The 22,674-nt window shown below is 40.8% G+C and overlaps 1 protein-coding gene and 1 non-coding gene across 6 annotated transcripts in view; both read right to left on the reverse strand.

Moving 5' to 3' along the window:
• TAF1 (TATA-box binding protein associated factor 1) overlaps positions 1-21,141 on the reverse strand; it is a 104,932-nt gene extending 83,791 nt beyond the window's left edge. For 2 of the 5 annotated variants that reach the window (XM_060183253.1, XM_060183258.1), the window contains exons 1-8: positions 20,862-21,141; positions 19,500-19,614; positions 19,211-19,327; positions 11,663-11,782; positions 10,606-10,847; positions 9,544-9,762; positions 8,653-8,871; positions 7,465-7,672 (exon numbers count right to left, since the gene is read on the reverse strand). In XM_060183253.1, the coding sequence (XP_060039236.1) occupies positions 7,465-7,672; positions 8,653-8,871; positions 9,544-9,762; positions 10,606-10,847; positions 11,663-11,782; positions 19,211-19,327; positions 19,500-19,614; positions 20,862-21,059 (1,438 nt within the window). In that variant the 5' untranslated portion in view covers positions 21,060-21,141. The remainder of the gene's footprint in view (positions 1-7,464; positions 7,673-8,652; positions 8,872-9,543; positions 9,763-10,605; positions 10,848-11,662; positions 11,783-19,210; positions 19,328-19,499; positions 19,615-20,861) is intronic. The other 3 variants (XM_060183254.1, XM_060183256.1, XM_060183255.1) reach the window with 3 other exon arrangements.
• LOC132536072 (small nucleolar RNA SNORA33) lies at positions 12,457-12,587 on the reverse strand. The gene has a single exon (XR_009547753.1). It is a non-coding gene; the product is annotated as a small nucleolar RNA SNORA33 (small nucleolar RNA).
• Positions 21,142-22,674: the final 1,533 nt, after the last annotated feature.

Below are 22,674 nucleotides of genomic sequence, written 5' to 3' on the forward strand. Positions count from 1 at the left end.
CAACAAAATAGATGAACTCCAGAAAGCAGTAGAGGGCAGAGAGAAAAGAATCTATGAGGCTGAAAACAGAATTAGCAAGATTGAGGATGAATTAGAGACAACTAAAAAAGAAGTAAGAGATCTCAAAAAGAGATTAAGAGATGCTGAAAACAACAACAGAGTCCTATGGGATGACTTCAAAATAAACAATATACGCATTATTGGCTTACCAGAGGAAGAAAGACAAGGAGAGGAAGAAAGCATTTTCCAGGCCATAATAGCTGAAAATTTCTCTGGTCTAGACAACACCAAAGACATAAAGATTCAAGAAGCCAAGAGGGTCCCAATCAGAATTAACCCAGACCTAAAGACACCAAGACATGTCATACTTAGAATGGAAAGGAATAAGGATAAAGAAAGGATCCTAAAGGCTGCAAGAGAAAAACAAAGAGTCACATACAAAGGACAACCCATAAGATTAGCAGCAGACTTCTCCATACAAACACTACAGGCCAGAAGAGAATGGCAAGATATCTATTGAGTGCTCAATGAGAAAGGCTTTCAGCCAAGAATACTATATCCTGCTAGACTGTCACTCAGACTAGATGGAAGCATCAAAACCTTCTCAGACAAGCAACAGTTGAAGGAAGCAATCATCACCAAGCCTGCCCTCAAAGAAGTTCTGAAAGGTCTCCTATAAACAACCAGACCACCACAAATAGGACATATATCAAAACACTCTAAAACAATAAAAGAATGGCGTTAAAATATCTTCAATCTTTGATATCAATAAATGTCAATGGCCTAAATTCACCTATTAAAAGACACAGAGTAGGAAGATGGATCATAAAACACAACCCAACAATATGCTGTCTACAGGAAACCCACCTAACTCAACAAGACAAACACAGACTTAAAGTGAAAGGATGGAAAACTATCATACAAGCCAATGGCCCACAAAAAAGGGCAGGAACAGCTATTCTCATATCTGAAATGATAGACTTTAAAATAGATAAGATTAAAAAAGATAGGAATGGACACTACTTAATGCTCAGAGGATCAGTCAATCAAGAGGACTTAACAATTATTAATATCTATGCACCCAATGAGAAGCCATCTAAATACATCAAACTTCTACTGAAAGAGCTACAGCAATATATTAACAGTAACACAATCATAGTAGGGGACTTCAACACCCCACTCTCTCAACTTGACAGATCATCCAGGCAGAAAATCAATAAAGACATAAGGGAGCTAAATGAAGCGATAGATAGACTAGAACTATTGGACATTTTCAGAGTCATTCATCCCAAGAAACTGGAATACACATTTTACTCAAATCCACATGGGTCATTCACAAGGATAGACCACATGTTAGGCCAGAAATTCAGCCAATTCAAGAGCACTGAAATCATCCCAAGCATCTTCTCAGACCACAGTGGAATTAAACTAACACAATCAACAAAAGATTAGTAACAGTCCCAAAATGTAGAAGCTCAACAGTACACTTCTTAACAACTTCTGGGTCAAAGAGGAAATCAAGGAAGAAATCAAAATGTTTCGAGAGTTCAATGAAAATGAAGACACAAGCTATCAAAATATTTGGAACACAGCTAAAGCAGTCCTAAGAGGGAAGTTCATAGCTATACAAGCACACATTAGGAAACAAGAAAAGGCACAAATAAACAGCCTGATTGCACATCTTAAAGACCTAGAAGAAGAACAATAAAGGAATCCTAAAGCAACCAGAAGGCCAGAAATCACTAAAGTTAGGGCAGAAATAAATAACAGTGAGAATAGGAAAACAATACAAAAGATCAATGAAAGTAAATGTTGGTTCTTCGAAAGAGTAAACAAAATTGACAAACCTTTAGCCAGACTCATAAAACAAAAAAGGGAGAAGACCCAAATAAATCAGATAGTAAATGAAAGAGGAGATATCACAACAGACACTGCAGAAATTCAAGATATCATGCGAGGCTTCTATGAACAACTATATGCCACCAAGCTAGAGAACCTGGAAGAAATGAATGATTTCCTAGATACCTACCAACTTCTAAAACTAAGTAAAGAGGAAGTGGATAACATGAACAGGCCCATCACAGCTAATGAAATTGAAACAGTTATCAAAAATCTTCCCAAAAATAAAAGTCCTGGACCAGATGGTTTTACAAATGAATTCTACAAAACCTTCAAAGAAGAACTAATACCTCTACTTTTAAAAGATTTCCAGAAGATTGAAGACACTGGAATACTCCCTGCCAGCTTCTATGAAGCCAACATCACTCTGATACCAAAAGCAGACAGGGACACAACCAAAAAAGAAAACTTCAGACCAATATCTCTGATGAACATAGATGCTAAAATATTGAACAAAATGCTAGCCAACCGGATACAGCAGTATATCAAAAAGATTGTTCATCATGACCAAGTGGGGCATGCAAGGTTGGTTTAATATACGTAAATCAATCAATGTGATCCACCACATCAAAAAAAGCAAGACCAAAAACCACATGGTCATATCAACAGATGCAGAGAAAGCCTTTGACAAAATACAACATCCCTTTATGATCAAAACACTACAAAAAATGGGAACAGATGGAAAATTCCTGAAGATAGTGGAGTCTATATATAGCAAATCTACAGCCAACATCATACTCAATGGTGAAAAACTGGAAGCATTTCCACTCAGATCAGTTACTAGACAGGGCTGCCCACTATCACCATTACTATTCAACATAGTGTTGGAAGTTCTTGCCATAGCAATCAGGCAAGAGCAAGGAATTAAAGGCATACAGATTGGAAGAGAAGAAGTCAAACTCTCCTTATTTGCAGATGACATGATAGTATACATGGAAAAACCTAAGGAATCCAGCAAGAAGCTTTTGGAAATCATCAGGCAATACAGTAAGGTGTCAGGCTACAAAATTAACATTCAAAAGTCAGTGGCATTCCTCTATGAAAACACTAAGTTAGAAGAAATTGAAATTCAAAAATCAGTTCCTTTTTCTATAGCAACAAAAACAATAAAATATCTAGGAGTAAATCTAACCAAGGAAGTGAAAGACTTGTATACTGAAAATTATGAGTCACTACTCAAAGAAATTGAAAAAGACACAAAGAAGTGGAAAGATATTCCATGTTCATGGGTTGGAAGAAGTAACATCATCAAAATGAATATATTACCCAGAGCCATCTACAAATTTAATGCTATCCCCATCAAGATCCCAAGCACATTTCTTAGGAGAATAGAACAAATGCTACAAATGTTTATCTGGAACCAGAAAAGACCTAGAATTGCCAAAACAATCTTGAGAAAAAAGAACAGAACCGGAGGCATCACACTCCCAGATCTCAAACTGTATTATAGGGCCATTGTCATCAAAACTGCTTGGTACTGCAACATGAACAGACACACTGACCAGTGGAATAGAATTGAGAGCCCAGAAATGAGGCCCCACACCTATGGACATCTAATCTTTGACAAAGGGGCCCAGACTATTACATGGGGAAAGCAGAGTCTCTTCAACAAATGGTGTTGGAAACAATGGGTTGAAACATGCAGAAGAATGAAACTGAATCACTGTATTTCACCAAATTCCAAGTAGATCAAGGACTTGGATGTTAGACCAGAAACTATCAGATACTTAGAGGAAAATATTGGCAGAACCTTTTTCCGCATAAATTTTAAAGACATTTTCAATGAAACGAATCCAATTACAAGGAAGACTAAGGCAAGTATAAACCTATCGGACTACATCAAATTAAAAAGCTTCTTCACAGCAAAAGAAACCACTACCCAAACCAAGAGACCCCTCACAGAATGGGAGAAGATCTTTACATGCCATAAGAGTTTAATAACCAACATATATAAAGAGCTTGCCACACTCAACAAGACAACAAATAACCCCATCCAAAAATGGGGTGAGGACTTGGACAGAATATTCACCACAGAAGAGATCCAAAAGGCCGAGAAACACATGAAAAAATGCTCCAAGTCTCTGATTGTCAGAGAAAGGCAAATCAAGACAACAATGAGATATCACTTCACTCCTGTGAGAATGTCATACATCAGAAAAGGTAACAGCAGCAAATGATGGAGAGGGTGTGGGGTCAAAGGAACCCTCCTACACTGCTAATGGGAATGTCAATTGGTCCAACCTCTTTCAAGAACAGTCTGGAGAACTCTCAGAAGGCTAGAAATGGACCTACCCTATGACCCTGCAATTCCCCTCCTGGGGATATATCCTAAGGAACCCAACACATCCATCCAAAAAGATCTGTGTACACATATGTTCTTGGCAGCACAATTTGTAATAGCCAAAACCTGGAAGCAACCCAGGTGTCCAACAACAGATGAGTGGCTGAGCAAGTTGTGGTATATATACACAATGGAATACTACTCAGCTGTAAAAAATGGTGACTTCACCGTTTTCAGCCGATCTTGGATGGACCTTGAAAAAATCATGTTGAGTGAAATAAGTCAGAAACTGAAGGATGAATATGGGATGATCTCACTCTCAGGCCGAAGTTGAAAAACAAAATTAGAAAAGAAAACACAAGTTGAACCTGAAATGGAATTGGAGTATTACACCAAAGTAAAAGACTCTGGGGTGGGTGGGTGGGTGGGGAGAATACAGGTCCATGAAAGATGATGAATGACATAATGGGGGTTGTATTGTTAAATGGGAATCTGGGGAATGTTATGCATGTACAAACTATTGTATTTACTGTTGAATGTAAAGCATTAATTCCCCAATAAAGAAATAAATTATTTAAAAAAAAAAGAGAAGGAGAAGAAGGAGGAGAAGAAACTGCATGATTCAAGCAGTGAAGCAGGTCTGCAGGTGTCTTTCTCTCCCTCTCTCTGTCTTCCCTTCCTCTCTCCATTTCTCTCTGTCCTATCCAACAACAACATCAATACAACAATAATAATCACTACAACAGTAAATCAAGGGCAACCAAAGAAAATAAATAAATATTAAAAAAAAGAAACTGCAGACAAAAATATTCATTGCAAAATGTTCTGCAGCAGAAACTAAAGCTGCAGCCCAGGAGGAAGCAGTTTGTATAGCATCAGACCTGCAAACATGAAATCCTGAATTTGACTCTTAGCACAAATGTCAGCGATTCTCTGGTTTTCTCTCTTAACAAAAAGTATTTGAAAAGCTAGTGTTTTTTTCTTTTCTTTTGATCTTACAAAGTAAAAATAACCACTGTGAAGTTAATACATTTTCTTTTACTTAGCTTTCTATATTTGTTTTTTAATATTTATTTATTTATTCCCTTTTGTTGCCCTTGTTTTATTGTTGTAGTTATTACTATTGTTGTTATTGATGCCATTGTTGTAAGTCTGCAGGTGTCTATCTTTCTCTCCCCGTCTTCCCCTCCTCTCTCCATTCCTCTCTGTCCTATCTAACAACAATGACATCAGTAACAACAACTAGAAACAATAAAGCAACAAAAGGGAAAATAAATATATATAAAAAATTTTAAAGTGTTGTGAAGAACAAATAAGTAATACAGAATATTTGTTAAGGGTGTGGGAAAAAAAGAATACTTGTTAAGTAAAACCAGTACACAAAACTATACCTATACAAATCAGCTCAACTATACAGACAGAAATTTTAAAAGAAAATAGGCCAAATCGTAGGCTTATTTATTTATTATTATTATTTTGCCTTCAGGGTTATTGCAGCGGCTCTGTGATGGCATGATGAAGCCACTGCTCCAGGTGGCCATGTTCCTCATTTTTTTTATTAGATAGAACAGAGAAATTGTGGTCCCAGAGGTGGCGCAGTAGATAAAGCATTGAATTCTCAACCATGAGTTCCTGAGTTTGATCCCAGGCAGCACATGTATCAGAGTGATGTCTGGTTCTTTCTCTCCTTTCTCATGAATAAATAAATTCTTTTAAAAAAAAAGAGAAATTGAGGGATAAAGGGAAGATAAAGAGAAAGATAAGACACATGCAGACCTGCTTCATCACTTGTGAAGTGACTCCTCAGCAGGCAGGAAGCCGGGGACTAGAACTGGGATCATTGCACTTCGCAATATGTGGTGCTTAACCCAGTATGCCACCACTTGGCTCCACAAATTTTAAGTTTATAACCTCTGAATAGTGATTATCTGAGGGACCAGGTGGTGGTGCACCTGGTTGAGTGCACATGTGACAATGCACAAGGACCCAGGTTTGAGCCCTAAGTCCCCACCTATAGGGGGAAAGCTTTGCAAGTGACGCAATGTTGCAGGTGTCTCTCTGTCTCTCCCTCTCAATCACTCCCTTACCTCTAGATTTCTGGCTGTCTCTATCCAATAAGTAAAATAAAGATAATTTTTAAAAAATTTAAGTGATTATCTGATGTTTTTTACATTATTTTCAAAATAAAATTGGTATAATCTTTTTTTTTATTCTCCTTAAGAAGAATAACAACAAATATAGAACATAGGCAAGGACTTGGGATACAAAAGTACACTATAAAGATGAAGCAAATGTGGTCCGGGAAGTGGCACAGTGGCTAAGGCACTAGACTGTCAATCATGAGATCCTGAGAGTGATCCCCGGCAGCACATATACCAGATTAATGGTTCTTTCTCTTTCTAATAAATAAATAATCTTTTAAAAAATAAAGATGAAGAAATTATAGTTCAAAATATTTTTCAATTTTTTTATATTTATTTTATTTATTTATTCCCTTTTGTTGCCCTTGTTGTTTCATTGTTGTAGTTATTATTGTTGTTGTCGTTGTTGGATAGGACAGAGAGAAATGGAGAGAGGAGGGGAAGACAGAGAGGAGGAGAGAAAGATAGACACCTGCAGTCCTGCTTCACCGCCTGTGAAGCGACTCCCCTGCAGGTGGGGAGCTGGGGTTCGAACTGGGATCCTTATGCCGGTCTTTGTGCTTCGCGCCACCTGCGCTTAACCCGCTGCGCTATAGCCCGACTCCCATTTTTCATTTTTTTTAAATCATCTGTATTGGATGGAAACAGCCAGAAATAGAGAGAAGGGGGTGACAGATAGGGAGAGTGGCAAAGAGACATCTGTAGGACTGCTTTACCACTTGCAAAGCTATCCCCCTGCAGGTAGGGAGCAGGGGCTTGAACCCGGGTCCTTATACATGTTAACATGTGCACTCAACCAGGTTTGCCACCGCCTGGCCCTTATTTTATTTTACTTTACTTTAATTAGTACACTGTTCAACTCTGGCTTATATTGGGGATTGAACCTGGGACTCAAGACCCTCAGGCATAAAAGCACTTTTGCATAACCATTATGCTGTCTCCCCAGTGCTCAGATTTGTATCTTCAATTTTTTTTTTGCATTTTTCTAAGGAGAAATCTGTCCAAGTGCAGTAGTAGGGTAAAAATATTTATTATGGGCAAGGGTCAGGCCACAGATCCAAAATATAACAGCTAGACACATTTAGGATGGTTGACATGAAGGGTAATGTGCCGGATACAGCTGACATAGAGACGTATATATACCTTGCTGAACATTGTAAGCCATGGCATTCCTAGTTGTGCTGGAAGGAAGCCAACCTGCCAGGCTTGCACGCTGAGGTTTTGTCCCTTTGTGTTTGACATCTTCCCCATCCCAAATGATATCGTCTTCCCAATGCAACTGTGTCACCATCAAGAAGTTTTCATCAGCCAGAAGATCAGTACCATTGCTTTCTTCAAATTTCCTAAACTCCTTCAGAAGCACAAAAGGAACAAAAAAAATCCCTGGTCACTGATAAAAGTTATCACTTTGAATTACAAGTCAAATATATCAGATACATCGAATGTGGTATGTGACTTAAGAAAAGAACTTTAAAACAAAGAAATAGCTGTTTTTTCTCTATCTGGCAATGTACTCATTTCATAAACATAAGCTATCAGTATAAGACTTGCATCTTAAGGTTCCTGATTTGACCACTGGCACTACATGTACCAGAATGGTGTTCTTTTTTTGTTTTTTAAAAAATATTTATTTATTCCCTTTTATTGCCCTTGTTGTTTTATTGCTGTTGTTGTTATTGATGTTGTTGGATAGGACAGAGAGAAATGGAGAGAGGGGGAGACGGAGGGGGGTGACTACACCTGCAGACCTGCTTCACCGCCTGTGAAGTGACTCCCCTGCAGGTAGGGAACCAGAGGCTCGAACCAGGATCCTTACACCGGTCCTTGCACTATGTGTCACATGTGCTTAACCTGCTCCCGCTGTTTTTTTCACTGCTTGGTTTTTGGTGGAAGCAGAGAGAGAAAGAGAGGGGTGTGTGTGTGTGTGTGTGTATTTCACCAATCCACCACTATTTTTTCATTCTGATAGAAGCAGAGAGTGAAGTGAGAGAGAGAGAAACAGAGAAAATAGAAACACCTCACACTCTCATGTCATGCCAGGTCTCAAACCTGGGCCACATAAATGGCAAGGAAAACACTTTATGCAGTAAGCTAGCTCTCCAGCTCACCCCCATGTAAAACTGTCTCTTAAAATAAATCAGCCTTAAAAAAAAAGTTAATAGAAAAGCAGAAAATTTACAATAGGATCTAGTTGCTAAGAGTGCTATGTCATACCAACCAAAAGATTTAAGACACCTAAATCTTCTACCAAATCACTCCCCAACTGAAAAGTAAAGTTAAGCAAAGTTGAGAGTCTTAGTCACAGTAATTTCTAACACACATGCTGCTTACCTCCACCACTTTGTATTTTACTGCGGGTTCTTGTTCCATCTTTCTCAATTTGAAACCATAGTCAAACCCACTGCCATCTTCAGGGACGCCCAGCATATCATACCACAGTCGAGCAGGCCCATAACGCCATTCAGCCACTCTTGGCTTAGTATCTGTCACTTTATCTATATCTCCAGTTGATTGGGAAAACTTGCATTCTACAGGAGCCATCATTGTAATCTGTAATAGAATGAAGGAGAGGAGAGGATTTTCCTGATGCCAAAAGTTAAGTCGGCGTTTATAGGCACCTAACAGAAAGAACACACACTTTACCAGGCAGGTCCTAGGTTTGAGCTCTGGCAACACAATGGAGCACCATGGCACTAGGTCTTCTCTCCACCCACCCACCCCCATCTAAAATATTAAGTTCTGGGGACTCTTTATCTAGCTCATAAAATTTTTAAAAAATCTTTAAAAAGAAAGTAAAAACTGACACAGGAATGGTAGTATCATTAAATAAAAAATAAAAACTTGACAGTGGAAATCTATCACAGCACATTGCCAATCATTCAAACTTTCCTATTCACTAATGAGTATACCACCATCTGCCTTCTTCTAATACTTTTCTATTACAACAGGGGAGGGCTGCCACTAGAATTGAATTCGTGATTTCTCACTGATAACAAGCACAGGACTCTGCCTGTTGAGGCATTATTTCCAATTTATATATAAACTACTAATACTTTTCTATTACAACAGGGGAGGGCTGCCACTAGAATTGAATTCGTGATTTCTCACTGATAACAAGCACAGGACTCTGCCTGTTGAGGCATTATTTCCAATTTACATATAAACTAGGTAGAACTCATTTGTTCCCCATACATGTTGATCCCAGGTCCCTATTTTGCCTACTTCATCATCAGAGAGACATTGCTCTGGAGGAGGTGGTGGGGCATAATCATAGTTCCACAAAGATTTCTCATAGATTTCTGATTCTATTGAGCACTCCACTTCCTGGATCTGGTCTTCCTGTATTAGCTCGCGGTGCTTCTTTTTCCTCTTTCTCCGGGCACTCCGCCAAACAGATGGGACATTTTTCCCTGGTCCAAAAAGACGTAGAAAACGTAACACCTACAACATAGAATACATTACTATGTCAGAGACACAGAGGCCGACAATAGGAAACAATAGGGGCTGACAAAAAAGCTTCCTTGGGTATGTGCTGCTTTGCCATGTGCAAGACTCAGGTTCAAGCCTGGCCCCCAATACACAGGAGCAAGCTTCAGTGATGTGGTGCCTTTCTTCCCACCCCTGGCCTGCCCCCACACACAGTTAGCATGGGGCACTGAAGTCCAGGTACCAACAACAAATGAATAACAAGAAAGTAAAGTGTCCTCCCCACCCCCCCAAGAGAAGTGCTCAACTCTTGCTTGTGGTGTTATGGGAGACTGAACCTGGGACTTTGAAGTCTCAGGCAGAAAAGTCTCTTTGCATAACCATTATGTTATCTCCCCCTCTTTGCTCCATTGGCACAATCGGTTAGGTTAGCGCGTGGTGCTTATGTTATCTCCCCCACCCCATAAACTATCCCTTTAATAAGCTGGACTAGCAGCCGAGGAGGGGAACAGTGGATAAAGTGCTGGACTTGTAACAAGTACTGAGTTTGATCCCTGGCATCACATATGCCAGAGTGATGTTCTGCTTCTCTCCCTTCACTCGCTCATAAATGAATAAACTTTTAAATAGCAGTTATAATAATAATTTGAACTAGTTCCTTTAAGAACAACAATTTTTAATGAGACTTACATTAAATCACATGTACTACCAATGCATACATCTTTTTAAAAAAGCTAATACAGTATCAGTAAATAATGAAACCTTTAAATCATCCATTCTATATGCTGCATCTTAATGAAAGAACTATTAGTATTTAAAATGGTTGTTTGTAACATGGGCATTCTCCACTGAAAGTACCTTTCCAGGTCGAAATTCTGGGAACAGCTCTGTGACACTTGGCAACAGCTTGGTGGCATCATGCTGCATAATCCCAGCCAATGGTAGAGTCAGCTTTCCATCCTCAGATTCTGCCTGTGTTGCTTCATGAGGTCCCATATCAGATTCTGAGTCAGAGGAACTACTGAAGTCCACTTTCTCTGAGGCCAAAGAGGAAGGGGCAATGATGGAGGGCAAGATGATGCCTTCTCCATCCTCAGTCACTGCAACAAGGAAGAGAAACCCCTTTGGCATGTAACTGTGAACATACTTCCTCAAAATCAGCCAACACTCACTCTAGGCTAAATGCATGGCTCAGTGGCAGGGGGCATAGTTCCAAGCACCCAAATTACTAGTATGCGACCCGGAAAATTCATTGCAATTATTTCCCACCATTCCCAACTCACCTGATACCTGGTACCCTAGGGTTGTGATAAAAGAAAACAAACACTATTACAAACACTACATTTCTTTAAGTATTTTAGACTAAAGGGATGAAATCAACAGAAATTGTACATAAAACTTTTATATCACTCAGGCCTTATTATGACTAGTTCAGGAAACTATCACTTTTAAGCCTTCAGGATTACACTAAAATTGCTTAGTATAAAATAAAACCCAAGGGGCCGGGCGGTGACACACCTGGTTAAGTGTACATGTTATAATGTTCAAAGACCCAGGTTTGAGCCCCTGGTCCCCACCTGCAGAGGGAAAGCTTTGCGAGTGGTGAAGTATGGCTGCAGGAGTCTCTCTTTCTCCCCCCCTCTATCTCCCCTACTGTCTCGATTTCTGGCTGTCTCTATCAAATAAATAAAGAAATGTGATAAAAAATAAATTAAAATAAAACCACAGCAAAATTTAACAGATGCTACCTACCCTGCAGATGAAAAGGGAAATGACTTAAAACTCCATCTCATATGAAACAAGTCTTTTTACAAAAAAAAAAAAAAAAATTCTATCACTTTTGGAACTTGCACCCTTTGCTGCACTTATGAGCAGGATTTACCTCTTAGACAAAAACAGACAAGCTCCAACTTACCACCGCTAATAGTATCCTGATCCTTATCTTTTTTCAATGGTCTTGGTGGTGGAGGTGGAGGCGGCATCAACTTGCAATCAATGTCTTCACAGTCAGCATCATAATCATCTTCATCGTAATCTAAAAATCCCAAGAAGGTGATCTCAATATCCAAAATATTAGATAGCTTTGAATTCCCTTGTCCTTGAAAAATGTAAAGGATCACATGAATTACTATGTCCATAAAGAGATAACATCATAGTATCTACAAATACTTAACACTATGTATACCTCACACAGGAATTAGAAAGCTCTTAAGAACTGTTAAGAACATTTGATTTATATGACCTGGGAGGTTTTGGAGTGGCTAGAATATTGGATTTAGTAGTACAAGATCCAGAGTTAAATCCCTAACACTGCATATGTCAGAGTGACACTCTGGTTCTCTCTCATCAGCAAGTAAATAAATCTTTTAAAACTATAGGGGCCAGGTGGTGGTGCACCTGGTTAAGTGCATGACTATCATCAAGGATCCAGGTTCAAGCCCCTGGTCCCCACCTGCACGGGGAAAGCTTCACTAGTGGTTAAGTAGATCTGCAGGTGTCTCTCTGTCTTCCTCTCCCTCTTTATCTCCCTCACCCTCTCAATTTCTTGATCTCTATCAGCTAAAATAAATAAACAAAGTTTAAAAAATAAATACCCACATGGTCCACGAGGTGGCACAGTGGATAAAACACTGTACTCTCAAGCATGAAGTCCTGAGTTTAGTCTCTGGGAGAACATCACTCTGGTTCTTTTTTCTTTCTTTTTTAATTTCATATAGCCACTTTCAGGGACCTTAATGACCCCAATGTCATTAAGGCTTGTAACATATGGCATTTCTACCACCAGTTATAAGAAGTTTCTGCAAAAACACAATCAGGTACGCCATTTTTTTTTTTAAGATTTTATTTACTCATGAAAAATGATAGAAGAGAAAGAACCAGACCTCACTCTGGTACATGTGCCAGGGTTTGAACTCAGTACCTCATGTTTAAGAGTCCAATGCTTCATCTACTGTGCCACCTCCCGGATCACCTCTGGTTCTTTCTCTCCTCATCTCTATCTCATTAATAAATATGACTTTTTGGGAGTCGGGCGGTAGTGCAAAGCGTAAGGATCCCGGTTCGAGCCCCCGGCTCCCCACTTGCAGGGGGGTCACTTCACAGGCAGTGAAGCAGGTCTTCAGGTGTCTATCTTTCTCTTCCCCTTCTCTCTCCATTTCTCTCTGTCCTATCCAAGAACACAAACATCAATAACAACAATAACTACAACAATAAAACAATTAGGGCAACAAAAGGGTAAAATACATAAATATGACTTTTTTACAAACTTATTTAATTTTATTATTATATGTTCATTAGTGATTTACAATAGATGTATAATTCTACACCACACCCACCATTAAAGTTCTGTGCCCCTACATCCTCCAACAGTGTATAGATATGGGCAGACTTTATTTAACATTCTTCTCTGTCAGTTTTCTTTTCTTTTGACCAGAGCACTGCTCAACTCTTAGTTTATGGTGGTGTGGAGACATTGGAGCCTTTCACATGAGGGTCTCTTTGCACAACCATTATGCTATCTACTCCCGTCCTGTCAATTTCCTTTAAGACAACTTTCTCTGTGATCCAGGAGGTGGCAAATAGATAAAGCATTGGATTCTCAAGCATGAGGTCCTGGGTTCAATCCCTGGTACCATATACCCTATAGTAATACTCTTGTTTGTGTTTTCTCCCTCAAATAACTAAATTAATTTTTAAAAGATTAAACTCACTTCTCCTATTCCAAGTCTTTTTTTTTAATTTTTATTTATTAGATAGAGACAGCCAGAAATTGAAAGTAGAGGGGGTGATAGAGACAGAGTCAGAGAGACATCTGCAGGACTGCTTCACCACACGCAAAGCTGTCCCCCTGAAGGTGGGAACCGCGGGCTCAAACCTGGGTCTTTGGGCATTGTAACATGTGCACTCAGCCACGTGCGCGACCACCCAGCCCTTCATATCCCAAGTCTTTGACACACTTTATCTGTCTACTTTCTGCAATGTATTATCCTTTTCACTGTCTTTCAAGCAGTTATCACTCAATACTTCGTTCTAAGCATGTTTTTCTTCAGTCACACACTCCATTCTTTTTCTCAAGAAACATTAAACCCAAATCCATATCTTCACCTGATTTACCCCCTCCTACAACTGCACTGGAAGCCTAAAGAAGCTATCCAGAGGGCTGGGAGGTAGCGCCGTGAGTTAAGCACACAAGGCATGAAGTACAAGGACCGGTTCAAGAATTCCATTTTGAGCCCCTAGCTGCCCCATCTGCAGTGTGTGTGGGGGTGATTCACAAGCAATGAAGCAGGTCTTCAGGTGTCTATCTTTCTTTCTCCCTCTCTGTCTTCCCTTTCTCTTTTAATTTTTCTCTATCCTATACAACAACAACAAATGCAACAAAATGGAAAAAATGGCCTCCAGGAACAGTGGATCCATAGTGCAGGCACTGAGCCCAGAGATAACCCTGGAGAAAAAAAAAAAAAGAAAAAAGAAAAAAAGAAAGAAAGAAAGAAGCAGCTTTCCACACCACACAGATTTTCAGCAATTTCATCTCATATCATACTGAAATTTCCTTAAACTCTTTTAAATTCCCCTGTATTCTGATTATTACCAATTCCAACCTCATCTTCCCAGGTTTAGTCTCAATCTCAAACTCTTGGACCTGCAAAACACCTTTCCCAAAGCAACCACTAATAATGGTCATAAGGTGGAGAATGTGGCACACTGCATACAGTGCCAGACTTGTATTCATGAAGTCCTGAGTTCATTGCCATCACATATGCCAGAGTGATGCTTTAGCTCTCTTGCTCTCTCTCACTAAACATTTTTAAAAGCCAACCCATAGTAGAAACTTTGTTATTAAACCAAGCTTGCAATCTGACTTTGTCACCCAAGCCAAGTCCCTTAACTTTGTGTATCAGAATAATTTCCACTCTGTAGCACTGTAAGTAGGACTAGAGATAACATTGCTACAACGGAGAGTATCAAAGCTTGTACTATCTCCAACACACTTCCACTCTCCAAGTCTCAATGATTTGTTTTTTTTATGCAGTGACAGGGCACTGTTCATGTGCAATGCCACTGCTCCAGGTCAATTTACTTATTACTTTTTAAAAAACGAATTTATTTATTTATAAAATGGAAACACTGGCAAGACTATAGGATAAGAGGGGTACAATTTCCACCACCAGAACTCCGTATCCCATCCCCTCCTGATAGAGCTTTCCTATTCTTTAACCCTCTGGGAGTATGGACTACTTATTACTTTTTAGAGAAGAGGAAGAGGTTAAGAGGAAATAGACACGTTGGTACCACTCCAGCAATCCAGTGATGCTCAATCCTCAAATTCAGGGCCTCACATTTGATAAAGCATTTATTCTACTAAGTGAGCTATCTTCCAGCCCTTCCATTGATTTTTCAGAGACAGAGAGCTAGAGAGAGCTGGGGAGACAGTATAATGGATCTATAAACAGCATTCATGCCTGAGGCTTTGAGGTCTCAGATTCAATCCCCAGGACCACCATAAGCCAGAACTGAGCAGTGAGTGCTCTGGTTGTACGTGTGCAACCCCACTCTATCTCTCATTAAAAATGAATAAAATCTTTTTTTTTATTTAATAAAGGAGACATTAACAAAATCATAGGATGGGGGGGTACAACTCCACACAATTCTCGCCACCCAATCTCCATATCCCATCCCCTCCCCAATAGCTTTCCCATTCCCTATACCTCTGGGAGCATGGACCCAGGGTCGTTGTGGGAAAAATGAATAAAATCTTAAAAAGAGAGGGAGAGAGAGAGAGAGAGAAAAGCAGAGAGGGGTGGGGGTAGATAGCATAATGGTTACGCAAAAAGACTCTCATGCCTGAGGCTCTTAAGGTCCCAGTTTCAATTCCCTGTACCACTACAAACCAGAGCTGATTGATGCTCTGGTAAAAAGAGAGAGAGAAAGATGCAGAAAGAAGCTACAGCACCAAAGTTTACTGAAAAGCAGTGAGGGTTGGGCTTGAACCTAATTTGCACAAATGGCTCATCCCAATGAACTATTCTGCCAGCCCCTTTGTTTTTAACCAGAGCACTGTTTTCCAAAAATGAGAACAACCATGAAAATCAGACCTAAATTTTCTTTTTGTCTGGGTTAGAGATTAAAGAGCAAAGCAGGGGTAGATAGCATAATGGTTATGCAAAGGTCTCATGCCTGAGGCTCCAAAGTTTCAGATTCAGTACCCTACAACACCATTAACTAGAGCTGATCAGTGCTCTGGTAAAATAAATAAATAAATAAACAAACAAACAAACATTTTTTTTTAGAAAAGAAAAGTACAGGGTCTGGGTGGTGGTGCACTTGGTTAAGTGCATTAAAGTGCACAAGGACCTAGGTTCGATCCCCCAGTTCCCACCTGCATAGAGAAAGCTTTGCGAGTGGTGAAGCAATGCTGCAGGTCGGTCTCTCTCTCACACTCTCTCTTTCCTCTAGATTTCTGACTGTCTCTATCCAATAAATAGATAAAGATGAAAAAATATTTTTAAAAAAAGGAGGAGGAGGAGGAGAAGGAAGAAAGGTACATACACACTCTCCAGAGCACTGCTTGTTCTGAATTATGGTAGTGTAGGGGATTAAACTTGAGACCACAAAGCCTCAGGCATGCAAATATTTTACATTAAAGTGTCTCCCAGGCCCTTTATCAAGGCTTTATGTACAATTTTAGCAGTCTGAAACTGAATCCAAAAAGCAACTTCATATTAAAAGTTTTAAGTAATGAGAAATATAGGGTAGTGAAAAGAAATCACTATGACCAGTAGTTTAAAGTTCCAGACCACTAAACTGAGTTCACAATCAGAAAAGGGATTTTTGTTATTGTTGTATCATACTGTCTATCACAGCTTATAGCATGTAACTAGTGCCCAATTACTAATGATGAAATAATTCACTGAATTAGTCAAGGTCTATCACTAGATTGAATTTAGGTCTATCACTAGATTTAGATTTAGGTCTATCACTAGATTGAATTTAGGTCTATCACTAGATTGAATTTAGGAGCCAGGTGGGGGCACACCTGGTTGAGTGTACATGTTGTAATGTGCAAGGACCTGGGTTTGAGCCCCTGGTCCCCACCTGCAGAGGGAAAGCTTTGTGAGTGAAGCAGGGTTGCAGGTGTCTTTCAGCCTCTCTAGTTCCTCCCCCTTTCAATTGTGGCTATCTCTATCAAAGAAAGATTAAAAAAAAAAAAAAGACCAAGCTTAAATAGCAACTAAAACACAAAACAGTGTCATGAACTCTTAGGCACTGGAATGTCTGACAAGGAGGAAAGCAGTATCATCCTTATTTAGCATTCACTGGAAATTTCAGGCTAAAAAATATGAAGAATAAAAGTTCCACAATAAAAGAAATAGCCCCTTCTTGGAACTGAACTTACAAAGGGAAAGATATAAAATAAAGGCACAGAAACCAGAGACAAAGGCAGAAATCATGCATAGAAACAAAGAAATCATGGAGGCCAGGCAGTGGTGCACCTGGTTAAGCACATACGTTACAATGCGCAAGGACCAGGTTCAAGCTCCTGGTCCTCACCTGCAGGGGTAAGCTTCACGAGCGGTGGAGCAGGGCTGCAGGTGTCTCTGTGTCTTACCCTATCTCCCACTCCCCTCTCAATTTCTCTGTCTCTATTCCATAATAAATAAATAAAAATATTTAAGAAAAACAATCATGCATAGAAACAAAGCAGCAGCACAATAAGAAAATGCACTAGGGAGTCGGGCTGTAGTGCAGCGGGTTAAGCGCAGGAGGCGCAAAGCACAAGGACCGGCATAAGGATCCCAGTTCGAACCCCGGCTCCCCACCTGCAGGGGAGTCGCTTCGCAGGCGGTGAAGCAGGTCTGCAGGTGTCTATCTTTCTCTCCTCCTCTCTGTCTTCCCCTCCTCTCTCCATTTCTCTCTGTCCTATCCAACAACAACAATAATAACTACAACAATAAAAACAAGGGCAACAAAAGGGAATAAATAAATAAAATAAATATTAAAAAAAAAAAAGAAAATGCACTAAAGGGCCCAGGAGACAGCACAGCCGTAGAGCATAGAACATTTTTTGTGTGCCCTCAACTTGGATCAACAATGGGAGACTGGACAATATACTCTATGCTACACCTGAGGAAGATGGGTCCTGATATTGGGGCAGCTTGGAAAGTTCCTACTTATGACCACAGAATGTGAGCTCAGATCTATAGGGATACAGAGGTCACATACGCTCCTAAGCTGAATATGAGCCCCAAATCACATCAAATCGACAGGGTTTACAGTCAACAATATATATATACCCTTCCCATACTTGGGAGCTACTCTCTTCCTTGATCCACTTTTCTTATCCTTCTGCCAGCCATGTCATAACCTTCCCAGACAATAATTAGGATCCACTTGCATATCAGATTTCAGGCTCAGGCAAAACAAACAAACAAACAAAAACAATAGTATAGCCACAGGCCTTTTGGAATATAACTAAAATATGCCTAAGAGCTGCTCATCTACAAAACAGAGACTACCCCCACAACTCTTCACCTGCACTATCCCAGCCTTTAGGTCCATGATTGGTCAACAATTTGGCTTTGTATGTTAACTCTCTTTTCAGCCACCAGGTTCCAGATGCTAGCAAGATGCCGACCAGACTTCCCTGGACAAACAACCCCACCAATGTGTCCTGGAGCTCTGCTTCCCCAGAGCCCTTCCCCACTAGGGAAAGAGAGACACGTGCTGGGAGTATGGATTCACCTGTCAACAGGGAAGCAATTACAGAAGCCAGACCTTCCACCTTCTGCAACCCACAAGGACCTTGGGTCCATACTGCCAGAGGGTTAAAGAATAGGAAAGCTATCAGGGGAGCAGATGGGATACAGAGTTCCAGTGGTGGGAATTGTGTGAAGTTGTACCCCTATTATCCTATCGTTTAGTCAATGTTTCCTTTTTATTAATAAAAATTAAAAAAAAAAAAATGTGGTCCACGAGGTGGCACTGTGGATAAAGCATTGAATTCTCAACCATAAAGCCCCGAGTTTGATCCCTGGCAGCACATGTACCAGAGTGATGTCTGGTTCTTTCTCTTCTCCTATCTTGCTCATGAATAAATAAATAAATTCTTTAAAAAAAAAGAGAACATTTTTTTTTGTGAGAGGTCCCAGGTTGGATCCCTGGCACCACCAAAAGTGAGAGATAAGCTATGATCTAGTAAGAAAGTGAAGCAAAGAAAGACAAGCAGAAAATGAACTAGAATGCTCTACACTGGAGGTAGGTAGTGGTGCTTGGGCACATGTTACCATGTACAAGGACCCTGGTTCAAGCCCCAATCCCCACCTGTAGGGGAAAAATTCACAAGCAGAAGCAGTGCTGCAGGTGTCTATTTCCTGACCCCTTAATCTCCCTCTTCCCTCTCAATTTCTCTGTCTCTTATCAAAAAAAAAAAAAAAACCTCTTATCATTGACAACAGTGAATTACCTGCATTGCAAAGGGGCTGCAAGTTCCCCATTGCCTGCTGGTATCTTCGACTTTCATCCTCTGCTACTTCATTGATGTCTGAATAGTCCACTGCATCTTCTGTACTCCTGATCCATCCTATAAATAAAATTAGAAGGGTAGATCTCATCAAAAAAAGCAATTCTCAATCTCTTATTTTTTTCCATTGAAAAGACATACACAGTTAGCCCCCCATACACACCACTCTTCTCCCCTTCAACCCACCACCACACACTGTGGCTGCTCTTATCACCCAGCACCCAGACTTCACCTTCATCATTTACCAGGGCACCATCTGCCCCACTCAGCTCTTCATTTGCCGTGAGTTCAGTAATCAAGCTTCCCAGGCCCAAAGCCCCCAAGCCTGCCAAGTGCTTCTTACACTCCTGGGGAAAAAAAGGGACAAGAGTTGAAAAAAACAATCAAGCTTCCCACACCCCAAGGCATATTCCCCTGGTCTACAATAAAACTATAAATCCATGCATAAACTCCACATTTCTTTCCAATAGAGGCAGAGAGAGACCACCACAGCATCTAAGCTTCAATCAACTGGGCTCCAACCTGGATCTCACACATGGCAAAACAGTACACAAAACAGCCTGGCTCCCACAACACAAGATGATGCTGTGGTATCTTGCTCTCTCTGAAAAAATTCAGCCAGAGCAGTGAGGCCTCTACAATGTAAATATGTATATATTTATGTATCATGTTCAATGTCTTTACAACACTATAAAGTAACCCAAGTAAAACATGATTGAAAACATCAAGACTGAAGGAACAGAAATGGTAGTTCTCTGAATAAGGACTGAGGCTAAGGAGTCCACTTGGATTAGAGGAAGAAACTTTTCTGCTGTGTGGTGTGTCTGTTCTGGAAGAGGACTATTTGTTAATACTATCTATCTCCTTGGGGAAAATGTATCATCTCTTTTTCCTAACTGAAAGCAGGTACTTTAGCTGGGTACAGGAAACAATCTAGGCAGTGTGAGTGAACAACTGCAGGAACTACCTAAAACGGCACTGGGTGTGGAAAGGGTTCTCGGACACGCCATGCTTTGAAAACTGAGGGGGTCTGAACCACAAGAATAGTCACAGGAATGTAGGTAGGCTCTGTCCCGGTCTGGAGCTAGAGTCACCTCAGCGGAATGATGTGATAAAAGTGCACAGTTTCAAGAATCTCCGCTAAGTTTAAGTTCCAGAGCAATGGTCTGGAAGCCACTGCACCAAGTCAAGCAAGCTACCTTCCCCGGAGCCCCTCAGACCCGGAGGTGGCAGGAGGTTGCATTGTGGCTAACACTTCGGACTTGGAAGTATGAGTTCAGACCGCCAGTATCTCCTGTGCCACAGTGATGCTCTGGATCTCCTTCTCCCTTTCTCATTGATAAATCTTTTCAAAGAAAGAAAAGAAAAAGCCACCCACAGAAGCGCCCTGATCTACCAGGGCTTCCCGCCACTTCTTCTTCTCCTCAACCCCGCGCCCAGGGCTGAACCGCCAGGCTCTCCACGACAGTAGAATCACCTCCTGTCCCGGGGCTACCTCAGGGGGAAAGGGGGGCACATCGCCCGCCCTTCTCGCTCCCTAAGCCCCTTCTCCTCTGGTCCTCACTCGCACCACCCGCAGCCCCTACCCCCTCACATCATCCAAGACGCTCTCTCCCTCCAGTTGCCCGGCTCCATTTATGTTGCCGAAAAGGAAACCGGTTAAAGAGAATGGGCCGCCTCCAGAAGAATCTTCATCGCTGTCCGTATCTGACATGATGGCGTCCGTGTAGCCCGCAGCAGCTGCGGGAACTGAAGGTCCCAGTCTGGTCCCATCGACCGGAAATAAAAACATTAGCCACCCTAAAGTGACTTACAGAGCTCTTCTAAGCCTACCCGCCCATACCGGAAGCGGAATGGGGGAAAAAAAAAAAAGTAGCCGGAAACCTCGGTTGCCCTACTAGAGAAGAGAATTGTATCACTACTTTACTAGCGAATTTTGATTTGACCAGGCTCGAACAAGGGGCGGAATATCGGGAAATCGATTGGTCTAAAAAGATGTTCTGTCCCACCCCTTTTTATTTATTTGCGCATGCGCGTTCTTAATACGTCAGATTAAGAACCTGATCCTATTAGGAGTCGCTATGTGGTCCCGTGGTGAGATCAGGGCCCTGAGGCAAAGTCCCCGGATGTAAAGATTAGTTTCTTCGCTTCTCTTGTCCTAGAGAGAAACCGGCGGTTTCTGTAACAGAAAATGCGAGATGTTTCTTTTTTCCTGCTTTCAATTTTTTTTCTGATGGTAGAGAAAGACATATATGTAAGATAGCTGATTTGAATTAACATTTTCACGTAGAAAGGGACACTACCATCACCATTTTATATATTTCAGGAAATAATGAAAGCAAATGAACTATTTGTGATTCAATGGAAGCGCACGCGTTACCTTGCGCGAGGACCCAGGTTCAAGTCAGGGATGAAGGAGAAGCTTCACAAGCGGTTAAGTGCTACTACTGTCTCTCTGTCTCTTCCTCTTTGCCTCACAGTTCTTATCAGAGAGAGAGAGAGAGAGAGAGAGAGAGAAAGTGTGGGGGGGGCAGTGACTTACCGGGTTAAGCGCGCGTAATACGCACGTAGTACTCAACGCAAGGACCTGAGGGAGACAAAGTGGTTGGGGTGGTGGCGCGGTTGATAAAGCATTGGCTCTCTCAAGCATGAGGTCCTGAATTTAATCCCCAGCAGCGCGTTTCAGAGTGATGTCTGGCTATCTCTCTTCCTATTTTTTCTCAGTAATTAATAAATAAAATCCTAGAGAGAGAGAGAGATGCCTGCTGCGAATAGTGGGCCCTCGCGGGCACAGCGCCCCAGTGATAACCCTGGCGGTAGACAAAAGAAAATGGATTACTTGGGAGTATGGACCGACCAGTCAACGCCCATGTTCAGCGGGGAAGCAATTACAGAAGCCAGACCTTCTACCTTCTGCAACCCTCAATGACCCTGGGTCCATGCTCCCAGAGGGATAGAGAATGGGAAAGCTACTGGGGAGGGGGTGGGATATGGAGATTGGGTGGTGGGAATTGTGTGGAGTTGTACCCCTCCTACCCTATGGTTTTGTTAATTAATCCTTTCTTAAATAAAAAATAAATAAATAAATAAATAAACCAGAAAAAAAAAAGAAAATGGATTACAGATACTGTGATTCTTCACCTTAAAAATACTTTTCTCCATAATCACAATATTTACCTCATCTTTAATAATTAACACTGATTCATTATCAGTTAACATACAATCCATGTTTAAATCCTCACTTAATCCTAAATGTGGGGTTTTACATTTCACTCCAGAATCTGTTCATGATTTAAACCGCGCATTTAATTAATCCCCTTTTGTCTCTTAATTTAGAATCCACCTCTCCTTTTTCTTTGTTTTGCATGACACTAAGGTTTTGGAAGAATCTAAGCAAATTGTCTTGA

Source organism: Erinaceus europaeus, chromosome X (assembly GCF_950295315.1).
Source record: "Erinaceus europaeus chromosome X, mEriEur2.1, whole genome shotgun sequence".
In the NCBI taxonomy this organism is placed as follows: Eukaryota; Metazoa; Chordata; class Mammalia; order Eulipotyphla; family Erinaceidae; genus Erinaceus; species Erinaceus europaeus.